This window comes from Myodes glareolus, chromosome 6 (assembly GCF_982192425.1).
Source record: "Myodes glareolus chromosome 6, mMyoGla1.1, whole genome shotgun sequence".
NCBI classification, from domain to species: domain Eukaryota; kingdom Metazoa; phylum Chordata; class Mammalia; order Rodentia; family Cricetidae; genus Myodes; species Myodes glareolus.
In genome coordinates, this window is record NC_142031.1 from 113180597 (window position 1) to 113192023 (window position 11427).

Sequence of the window (11427 nt, forward strand, 5' to 3'; positions counted from 1 at the left end):
AGTCCCAAGCTACAGTCTTATCTATCTATCTATCTATCTATCTATCTATCTATCTATCTATCTATCTATCTATTCCAATAAATAAATGAATAAGCAAACCAGTTTTTAAATTTAAAAAGTGGGAGGCTTCATCTTTTTGATTACTGAGACACGGTAAACATCATAGCGTTGTGCTTGTTACTGTTTTATACATCCTGATGGACAGACAGATATTGGGAGTAGAATGCAATGTTCAGAAGCAGATCCACAGTTATACAGCAAAGTAACCTATGCTAAAGGTGCCCCACAAAGCAATGGAAAAAAACAGACTAGATGTGTTGGGAAAGTTGGCTCCTTACATGGAAAAAAATACAACCTGATCCTTACTTGACACTACATCCAGGGAGGGCTCAGGGTGGATCCAACACCCAACTGAGGAAGGTGAGACCAAGGAGCCAGAGGAGAGAAGCGGACCTGTGGGGACCTCTCGGCTTTCGCATAGGAATGGGTTTTCAGTGGGACTTCAAGAGCACAAAGAAAACTAACAGTGAAGATTCTTTGTACCCAAACAAAGAATCTTTGTTGTCTTTAACTGAACAGAGACCAAGAGGGAGAAGGTATTCACAATTCAAATAAGGAATTGACATAGGGAATATATACTGTATTCGCTTGTATTTCTAAAACACACAAGCAACCCCTGGAAATGCAAGGGAACAAAAGAGAGCAGTCTCACAGAAAGATAAGCAAAGGATACAAACACACAGCTCAAACAGGGATAGCTCAAAAAGCTATCAAGCCTAAAGGAGATACACTGACCTACAAAGAAGTCAAAGAAACTCAAATTAAAGCAACAAGCCTACAAGACTGGCAAAAATTAGAAGGGAGATGATGCCAAATGTGGCAGAGGTGGGAGAGTATGAGTCCCCATTCAGGAGGCAGACAACAGGGTTAGCTATTCAGGTGCACAGTGGGGCAACAGTCAGCTAAGCATCCCCATATCCTGTATTTCAACAATTTCACTTCTAGGCATGCAGCCCACAGACACCCTCACACAAGTTTGGAAAGGACTGTGTAAGAGAATGTTCAGTGGCATGGCCTCTGGTGGCAGAGAGGTGAGGACTATGCGGGGTCCTTCACTGGGGCAGTGTGTACGTAAAACATGCTCCTGGAAGGGAAGCCACAGACTGGACACTCAGTGGCAGTCCACCTGTAGATAAAGTTGTGCTTCTAGAAAAGAAAAGTGAATGCTAGAATACAATACACAGCACAATACCATTTGCATAAATTAAATCCATATGCATCTATCCAGTCAAAATACACATTTGCAAGAACATATGCGAACAGCATATTCAAAGGGAGTATATTTGAATGGCTGCCTATAAGGAGTGTCATGGAACTGAGAAATGAGATGAAAAGAAAAGGCAGAAAAGAAAATGAAAGAGAAAAACTTTGCCATGGGCCTCACTGATTTGCGGAGCTGAGCCTTCAGGAAAGACAGGCAGAGGCACTGTAAGAGCCACACAGCAGACAACCTTCTCCCCACAGTCTCAACTGTGACCATGAGGTGACAAGCAGACAGCTCTGGCATGCTATGTTGCTGTGTTGGTGTTTGAGGAATGCCCTCAACCCACCACGCAGGGGACAAGGACTTTGATCCACTTCAGAAACAAAGACTACCAAAACTCTTAGATTCCAGCCTAGCACAGGCCTCTTGAGACCCTGAGCTCATCATACCCCAGAAGAAGCTTATGCAAGGTGGTCCACACAGGGCTCGAGAGTAGAGAGAAACTGGGCCAGAGGTCCCACTCAGGTCCCCACCTGTTAGATAAGTCCTTTAGTTCTGAAAGCCTCTGCAAGAGTTTCCCCTCTTGGAAAAATGACTGAGAAACTTTACCAGTAGAAGGCTACAAGGACCACCATGTATTCACTATAAAGCGAAGTCACCTGACTGTTCTAAGTGCTACCAAGAGCAGCCAGCTCCCAGCTGACTTTGCTGAAGCTCTGTTCCCCTCGCAGGCCTCCTCTCATTCCTTCTGAGTTCCTGCACGTTATGATGGCTCCCACACTCAGCAAAGCAGGAGGGCACCCAGCTCATCCTCTGGCCCTCCCCCACCTCTTCCACCTTAGCATCCTATCATCCCAAGGCTTTTCACAGAACGGGACATTAAGGACCAGAGATAAGAAGTAATTTTCCCAAGGCCATACAGTCTATTATCAAGCAAAACACTACACCCACAAGTCATCTAACACAAGGCTTCTGCCACACAATACTACCCAGTTTGTTCATTTGTTTGGCAAAAATATGCAAATATCGAGCTCCTACAATGTGCTAGGCATGTAGATACAAAACAAAAACAGAAACAAACAAAAAAAAAACAAAAACAAAAACATTGCTCAGCCTAGTAGGGATGGTGGGCACCACAAATGCACCCAGGGCCAGACTGAGGTAAATACAAGTAAAGATCAGATATTGCCCAGCATGCTGGGTAATTCCAGGCCAGCCCACAAGTACCTGACCCCAAAACACAGCCCAGGGGTCTTTATGGAGCATAAGGGGCATCCAACAGCCACTGGGACCCTGCTGGTCTGGTCCTTACTCTAGCATCTCTCCCAGCTCTTCTCTGACCCTGCCCCCAGATCTCCCTGCATGTCAGACAGAGAAATTTGTCGGTCCCTTATGCACAGGGCCAAATACCACTGCTCTCCTGCCTGCACACAAAGTGGGAAGGCAGGTTTTAGGGGAGAGGGGCAATTCTCAGGCCAGCGAGGGATCTCTAGGCCCCCTCAGGGATGCTGAGTAGGAAAGGGCTTCCTCAGAACTCTCAATTCATACTGCACAGGAAGCCTCCCAAGTTCACCCCATCTCACACCAGGCTGGCTCTCCTGCTGTTCCAGTCCCCCTCCCCAGAGCCCAAGGCCACTGTCAACTCTGCTTCCACCTAGACAGTTCTGTACAAATATTTACATAGTTCTTCTGGGGCTTCGGAGACACCACACACAGGAGCAGGAGGCACCCTCCCGATACTGTCCAGGCCCAGGGGCTCTGAAGAGAAGCATCCTTCTATCCTCACAGACCGGAAGCCCCCAGGAGCCCAATGCAGCCCACCACAGGGCATCTGGGAGAAAAGTCTCAGTAGAGACAGAAAGCTACAGGCAGGCCCTACCAGAAGCTACCACCTGCCCCAGGCTCCAGACTCCACCAGATCCTGCCCAGGATGACAAGCATATCTGTGCTCCCAAGAAGGGAGCACACCTTTAATCCCAGCAGAGGCAGGTGAATCGCTTTTGAGAGGCCAGCCTAACTTACACAGTGACAGCTAGGACTACATAGAGAGTAAAACAAAAAGAGGCAGGTAAACACTCCAAGGCTTTGGCCCCATGGAAAAAGCCCTAAATTTAAGCTAAATTAAATTTGGCTTCTCCTGGGAAGGGTCCAGGCTAGTTCCAACGCACAGAGTACAGAAGGAGCTAGTAGGCACTGACCTCTGAACTCTGCCTTCCCCTCAAAACCTCCCCCTTCACAGAGAGCATCTTTTCACCAACTCAGAAACCACACGACTGGGGGTTGGGGGTGAGGAGAGTGTCTGATAGAGGAGGGCCACAGCACGGGCAGAGCAGGACCTCTGATTTAAGTGACCAGGAAAGGCAGGGAAGAGAGAAAACCAGGACTAAGGACCTGGGTTATAGGGGTAGGAATGCCCAGAGGTTGGTGACTGGTGCCACCAGAGCCTGCCTGAGCACCTGGAAAACCAGAGTGTGAGTCAGGATACAGCAGTATAGCAAATGTGGAGACACAGCACGCTGGGGAGCTGGCCTGGGCCGAAGGTCCCAACCCATCCCCCTCAGTCACAGCATCAGCTGTAGCAGTGGGGACCCTCTGACCTTGTTGCCGTGGCAACTGGCCTGCAGCTGGAGTGAAGAAGCCAATAGACTCTTCTCCAGAGACATCCCCCATCTCCACCCACACACAGGCTCCTGGGGACACAGGGACATGGAGACAGGGACAGGCCAGTCAGAGGTATGGTAAGACAGATAAAGCCTTTCAGACTAAGGCCTGGGGAATTGGGGATGAGTAAACAGGACAGAGGAGACAGGGAAAGAAGCAAGAAGGCTCTAGGGTGCTGAAGGAACAGAAGAAATAGACAAAACGGGAAGGAGGCAAAAATGGAAGGGCCAGAGCCGGACAGGTAGGTCAGAGACCAAGGCAGGGAGGCTTGAGCATGGGGAGGGAGAAATGCCAAGAGGATGGGGCACAGTAGGCAGGCAGGGCACAGCAGTGGGGAGAGGAGGCAGCAGAGAGGTGGGAACAAAGAGCAAAGACAATAGAAGGGACAGGGAGAGAAGAACCACATCGCCCCTACCCCCACTACGGCAGTGTAGGGCAAGGTGTGTCCCCAGCCAGCACCTGCTGTCTGAGGCACCTCCCCAGAAACGTCACATCCTGCCAGACCTGCACTACAGGGTTCTGTTCACAATTCCACTCTGACCCTGGGCCTGACCTAAGGGGCATCAATAAAAAGCCAGTGAACTGGGCACACTGTGTCTCCTCCTCCACCCACACTCCCACAGTCTAGCTTCCCCACCTCCCAGCAGACCCAGCAACTAAATAATGGGGCTGTCTGGCTCCAGACCCTGAGACTGCACAGAGCTGGGTTAGAGGCTCCGACACAGCACAGCTGTCCTTAGCGGCGCCTGCCAGCAAAAGGCTCTGCCTCCTCCCCAGGCATTCCCCCTCCCTGGGGCTGCAGCCCAAGGACCTACTCCCCCAGGGCTGGCCCAGGCAGACACTCTGGGCAAGGCTTGGACAAAAACAGGAGTTGGCACTGGCACATTTCTCCTCTGACTTAGTACATGCTCCACGCATCAACACACACATACACACACAGAGGAAGCCCAGGTCAGGCAAGAAGGATAGCATGAGGGACTCTGTATCTTTCTATCACAAGACAGAGGACAGAGAGGCTGAAGAATCTGTCTGCATTTTACCCTCAGCTCAGAATGCCAAGGTAAGTGGGTCCCCAAGTAGCTGAGGGCCTGGGCCAACCTGTTGGCCACTGGGAGTTATCTGATCCCCATGGAAACTAGGTGAGAGTAAAGAAGGGGCAGAAGGCAGCCGCTGGCATAGGGTTTCCTGGGTCACTGCCCCCATTTGGAGTAGTAACCTGGAGGAGGCAAGAGCATGGGCTAGCACAGAGACTTGGATTCTAGGCCCCTTTTCCCCAAGGATACACTGGTCATGGGACCTCCACCATGAGACTTCTCCACCTGTTCCCCAAATGGCTGGATCAGGGGACCTTCAACATCCCATGAGAGCTCCTCTGCAGGAGTCTCCCAAAGAAGTCAGCATGGGCCAAAAAGCTCCACACTACTTGAGAAGGCTATACCCAGGTTGTGGCCAAAGGCAAAATCAGCCCCACATCTCTGCTGCCAAGGGATCAAATCCTCAAACACAGCAATGTCCATCAAGGGATTAGAGTGTGGCTCACAGTGGAAGACCCTGTATTGTGAGCATTTTCTCAAAAGTTCAACACTCTTGCCAAGCCTAGTGATGCAGGCCTATCATACCAGTTACTTTGGAGGCCCACCTAGGCTACCAGGTGAGTTCAAGGCCAGCCTGGACAACTTATTGAGACACTATCTCAAAACAAATAAGTTTAGGTCCAGGTGTGGTAGTGCACATCTTTAATCCCAGCACTTGGGAGGCAGAGGCTGGCAGATCACAGTGAGTCAATGCCAGCTCTATCTACATAGTGAGATCCTGGCCAAAAAGAGAGAGAGAGAGAGAAAGAGAGAGAGAGAGAGAGAGAGAGAGAGAGAGAGAGAGAGAGAGAAGGAGAGAAGGAGAGGTAGCTAGCACTGGTAAGATGATCAGCAGGTACAGGTGCTTCCCACACAAACCTGACAATCTGAGTTTGATCCCTGGAACTCATATAAAGGTTGAAGGAGAGAATCAACTCCATGACATTGTCCTTCAAACACACATACGGTAGCACTCATCCCCATCATACACACAACTCTGGCTTTAATCCATAGTTCTGAAGAAAGAGAGAGAAAAATAGAGAGAAAGCCCAGCATCCCAAGTAAGCATTGAAACAAATTTGTGGGAATCAGTCAGTTTAGGCTGGTGGGGTATTTCCCACCTTACACCTGACCCCAGGATTTAGGTGTTCACATGCATAAACCTGTGGTTTAGAAACTTAAGTTTTCACTGTGTGGAGCCCTCTAGTTCTCTGGTGTCATTGTCAGTCCATGACACACAGTAGAACAGTGTGACATGGCTCTGGTCAGACAGACGTGAACTCCACTTCAAGCGCTGATGCTTTCGATCTGTGTGACTCAGAGCGCAGTCTTAATTTCCCTGAACTTCAGTTTCATCATCCTTAGGAAGAGATTAAAAGTGGCATCTGCATCTCATGTGTTCTATGAGGATTACACAAGATAACACATATCTCAGTATCTGTAAGCTTCCCGCTACTTCATCCCCTTCCTGCCTGCTAGCCAGAACCCCAATTTGCACAAGCAAACTCTCCCGAAGGGCCACTGTGCATGCCCCCTATGTGCTATCCAAGGACATCACAGGCTACACACCTGTAAAGGAAGCCCCTAAGGATGCCAACCTTCACAGGCAGCCTCAGTCACTACGGAGCATGCACAGCCGAGGTGTGGGGCTTGACGCTCCTATTTGCCACAAGAGGCAGGGTGGGCTCACTGTGGATAGCCAACAAGCTCCCTGAGAGCAGGAACATTGCCTTTACTGTAGGCAACTCTATGTTCAAGAGCTCTGGTCTGAGCTGGGTTTCCAGGATTGTAGTGAAACTCATGAAATACTCACTGGTGAGAAACAGAATTCTGGAACATCTTCCCAGCCTTCCAATACCCACTATCCCACCACTTCGCTGACCTCCTGACTGAGCAGAGCCCACCCAGCAGCACAGGCCTAGTATGAGAGCAGCTCCACCCACTGTGTTTATCCGCTTTCTACTTTGCTCTCCGGATGCGCAGAGCAGCTGGGTGGGGAGGTGGTTCTGAGCAAAGACACCTGGCCACGAGGGAGTTGAGGGGCGGGGCGGGGTGTTCTGCAGACCAGACAAAGGGAACGGAGGTTGTGGGAAGAAGTGTGATTGAAGCGCAGAAGAGAAAGGAAGGCGGGAGGAGAGTGGCAGATACAAACCCTTCCGCCTCACCCTCTGTGGCATCTTTCAGGAAGTTACCTGGCTCAGACTGACCTTACAGGTAGCTAGACTTCTGTGGCTGGGAATCAGCGCCAGCCACCAGCTGTTACCACCAGCTACGCACGCAGCTACTATCCCTGACTCGGCAAATGCCAGCCTACCTAGACACCTGCCAAATAGTTTAAGTACAGAAGGTGCCAGGGCCCCTCACTCTTAGCTGCTCCAAGGCCAACCGGAAAGCCAACCCATCAGATTTGAGACCTAGGCCACACCCGCCCCGAGACACAGGGCCACGCCCCCGCCTGGGTCCCGCCCCCACGGAACCCGCACACTTCACCAGCCTCCCGCAAACATAGATCCCACCCCACTGTTCCCCCCCCACACACACCCACGCTCATTCTCTCGAGGCTCGGCCCCTCGTCATAGCCACGCCCAGGCCCCGCCTACCATCTTTCCGGTAGAAGGCGATCTCCACTTTGCGCTCCTCAGCGCCCAGCAGGGCCTGCGCGATCTGCGCGGCGGCACGGCGCTGCGTGCGCGGCCCGTGCAGGAAGTCGCAGGTGCAGGGCCGCTGCATCACTTCGGCCCGCGAGTATCCGCACAGCTCGCAGAAGCCGTCGTTGCAGTAGATGACGGCGCAGTTCTCTACGCGGGCGTTAGCGATGATGAACTTGCGGCCTGGGGGGAGGCGGGGATGTGCACGTGAGCGGGGACACCAGTTTCGGGGGCTCCCGGCCCTTCCCCACATTCGCTCGTAACATACTGCTGTCTGACACTCCTCCGCACCAGGGAGGGGGCGCCCAACCCTGGCCGAACGCAGCTGTGCCCTGACACAGGTGCCTCAACCGGGCGCGGCCTAGCGACACGCCCCCCCAACCCCCGACCCGCCGGCTGGCTGCGTGGCTTTCCCCGGGCAGAGAGCCAGCGGCCAAGGCCGGCCTGGGCGGGTGTCAGCAACGCGTGTCAGCAGCCGGAGGGATAAACAGCCTGGAAAGGGAGCATGGGAAGGGCAGGAGATGGCGGCCAGCCTCCCCTTCGCACCAGCTTCTCTGGCCTCTTCCTCTTGACAGGGGACTGTCCCTAGAAAATATGTCCCTCGAGTGCCTACCCCCAGACTCCCACCGGTCAGTGACTACTATGACTTCCACACCTTATCCACAGGCGGTCGGATGCTAAGGAGTGTGTGAGCCAAAGGATGAGGGAGTGTACTAGAAGACCCGGACAACCCAGTTGTTAATATTGTCATCTTATGGATGAACTCAAGAGAAGTTCAGCCCAATGCCCGAATCTAGCAGCTCATTCACAGTAAAACCAGCTTTTGAATCTTGTCTAACAGGACAGCTGGGATCACAGACAGAAGTCCAAGGTCATACAGAGCAAGGAAAGCAACCTGCAGCTTCACACCCCAGAGCCTGCAACTCCCTAGAGCCCAGAGGTGGGCCCAAGACACTGGCCCACTGTGAGAAAACAACCCTGGGAAAGATGACCACCTCTAGGAATATGAAGCCTTCCTCTGCGACCCCGTCAGGAAAAGAAAGTCCGACAGACCCATTGCATCTAGACTGGGCTCATCCAACCCACACCTGACCCAAGGGCCAGGCAGGTGGGTGAGCAGCAAGTCAGTTTGTGCCCAAGTGAGATAGGATAGGTGCCATCTATAAACAGGAATCCTGGCCACTTTGGCCTTAGTGCTGCAATGTGCAACTGAAGTTGAAACTCCCCTTCCCTCCTCCTCAGGGAGCCTTCAGACTGCAGCTCTGCACAGTCCTGCAGGCTAACCCCAGGCTGCGCAGCAGGGGCTCCCTGCAGCAAGGCCAGGCTGTCAGGATCTAGCCTCCTGACTTCTGCCATCTTTACCCTGCCCTCAAGGAAGTTACTTTTGAGAGTTGAGTCATCTTTAGGTCAGTTTCAAGGCCTACTGGGATTCCCAAGCAAGTATCGACCCAGTGCAGAGCTTTTTGTCAAATGAAAAGACCTTCTAACTCTGCCTCCATCACCACTTCAGCCCAAGACAGTCCAAAGTACCAACCACCCATGGGAGAAAAGTGACCCCTGCCCAACTCCCAGACTAGAAGAGCCTTGGAAGGCAAGTCCCACTCTACCGCGCCCCCTTGACTGAAATCCTAAAACTAACAGATACAGAAAGAACTTCCAAAGCCCTGGAGCTTATCCCCTGGGTCACAGACGTGGAAATTGAGGCTGGGGGGTGGGGGGGAAAGGGGAGTCATTCAAGGTCATCTGGCAGTCAGTAGCAGAGGTGGGGCAGAAGCCAAGCCTTTAGGATCCAGTCCAAGGTCTTCTCAGATTCTGCCCGTGCCTACCCAGCTGGTAGGAAACTAAAGCCTGCCCCCAGCACCTAGGCCTGCACCAATGTCACTGATCCACCCCCTCAGGATCATCTTGTTCTTCTTCTAGGGACAATGCTGCCCATCCAACTGACCCCTCCCTCCCACCACAGTACAAGCACACGTCGTCCTGTGTGCACAGGGTCACGGGCAAGGAATGTCACTCTCCGGCTCCCAGGGCCCTTGACAGTCACACCCTCTGTGCATCTGCAGCCTTGAGGATGGGCACACCAGCACCACAACATTCACCTAGCCTAAGACACTCCTAGAAGTTTCTCTTGCTAGGTCAGCACAAGGGGTGCTGTAACCCCCAAATGGAGCTTGGGGTGCTGTCCGGAGCAAGAAAACCCATCACATAGATGCTCCGTAGCCAGCCTGTTAACCCCAAAGCCAGCTTCAGGTCTGCAGCACCCTCTCACCACCGGACCCACAATCGTGCCGACTTGCAGGTGACACCTCTTGACTGCCCAAGCAGACTCAAATTCTTAAGTGACATAGGGACTTGGTCATATACATGCCACACACTCAAGAGTAGATTGGTTACTGATTCTACACTCTTAGTTTCTGTCTCTCACGTAGAACACGGTCAAGACTGCCACATGCACTGTACTTTTAGGGTTCAATGCTTGGGTCATATACATTGTCATGGCCACACACACAATCTCATAAACTCTGGGCATTTAGAAGTAGAAACACCCGCATATCTCATCCTGCCTCCCTTTCCTGCACATTCCAGGTGTCACACACACTCTCTGACCCCAAGCTACAACACTAAGTCCCTTAGTCCCATACCAATGATCCCCTGACACCAAGCTTTGGCCCCTCGGCTCCTGGCGTAAGTCTCAGGGCCCACCATCCCCAAATGATTCACATATTGCACAGAACACGGCTCGGGCACGCCCCCCATCCACACTCGGCAGGCCTGGACCCACCCCCCAAACCTCCTCAAACCCCCTCCCCGCTTTGCCCCCTCCCCCACTCACTCTGGCCCTCAAACTTGCGGATGATGGTGTCGAGGAAGGTGTTCTGCGGCGCGACGTGGCCCCTCCGCACCGGCATCCTGAGCCCATGGGCGGGCCGGGCGGGCCCCCACCCACCCTGGCCCGGCCCGGCCCAGCACTAGGCTTCGGGTGGCCTGGCCGGGCCGTGGTCTCCGCACCCCGCTGCCAAGCTGAGTGCGGGCGGGGCCGGAACCGGACTGAGGGCGCGGGGTTCCCGCTCGGCTAGCGGCTGCCGGCTCCGGACCGCGGGCCGGGCCTGAAGCGGCTGGAGCTGCGGCGCCGGCACACCTGTCTGTCGACCCGGGCCGGCGGTGCCACGGGCCCCGCTCCGCCTCGTCCCCGCGCTGCGCTCCGCCCGCCCGAGCGCCCGGCTCTCGGCTCGCGCCTGCCCGCCGCCGCCGCGCCGACAGCCTCTCCAGCGCCCGCGGCTCGGGCAGCGCCTGCGGCTTGGTCCAGCGACTGAAGGGTTAATGAGGCGCGCGCCCCTCCGGCTCCGGCCCCCGCCTCCCGGCCCCCTCCTGCCGCCGCGCGCCGGCAGCGCCGCCCTCTCCCCGCCACCCCGAGCGCCCGCCCTTCTCATTGGCTGAGCCGCGCCGAGCGCTCCCCCAGGCCCCAACCCCTCGCTCTGCTACCGAGCCCCCGGGACTCGCGCTCCACCGAGAGGGGGAAGGGACCCTTAGGTAGGGGAACCGTGAGGACAGGTGCGACGGCCGGTTTTGGAGGTGGCCAGAGAGAGGGACCTATGGGTACCGCCCCCCCTCCCAGACTCGGGACTGAGAAACCTGATTTGATGGGACAGGGCCAACCCTTTATCCCCTGCTTCCTTACTGCACCTAGAACAGGCTGAGTACATACAGCTTACTCTCAGAATCTGCTGTGGGTGACTTGGCTGAGTGAGGCCTAGACTCTGAGAAGATGGGCTCCAGGACC

General features: G+C 54.0%; 1 protein-coding gene across 2 annotated transcripts in view; it reads right to left on the reverse strand.

The window, feature by feature from the left end:
* The window catches only part of Kcnh2 (potassium voltage-gated channel subfamily H member 2), a 31958-nt gene extending 21158 nt beyond the window's left edge, over positions 1-10800 (reverse strand). The window contains exons 1-2 of one of the 2 annotated variants that reach the window (XM_048440269.3): positions 10480-10800; positions 7599-7829 (exon numbers count right to left, since the gene is read on the reverse strand). In XM_048440269.3, coding sequence (XP_048296226.3) covers positions 7599-7829; positions 10480-10555 — 307 coding nt within the window. In that variant the 5' untranslated portion in view covers positions 10556-10800. Of the gene's footprint in view, positions 1-7205; positions 7356-7598; positions 7830-10479 lie in introns of those variants that run through there. The other variant, XM_085691153.2, reaches the window with a different exon arrangement.
* Between the last annotated feature and the right edge of the window lie 627 nt (positions 10801-11427).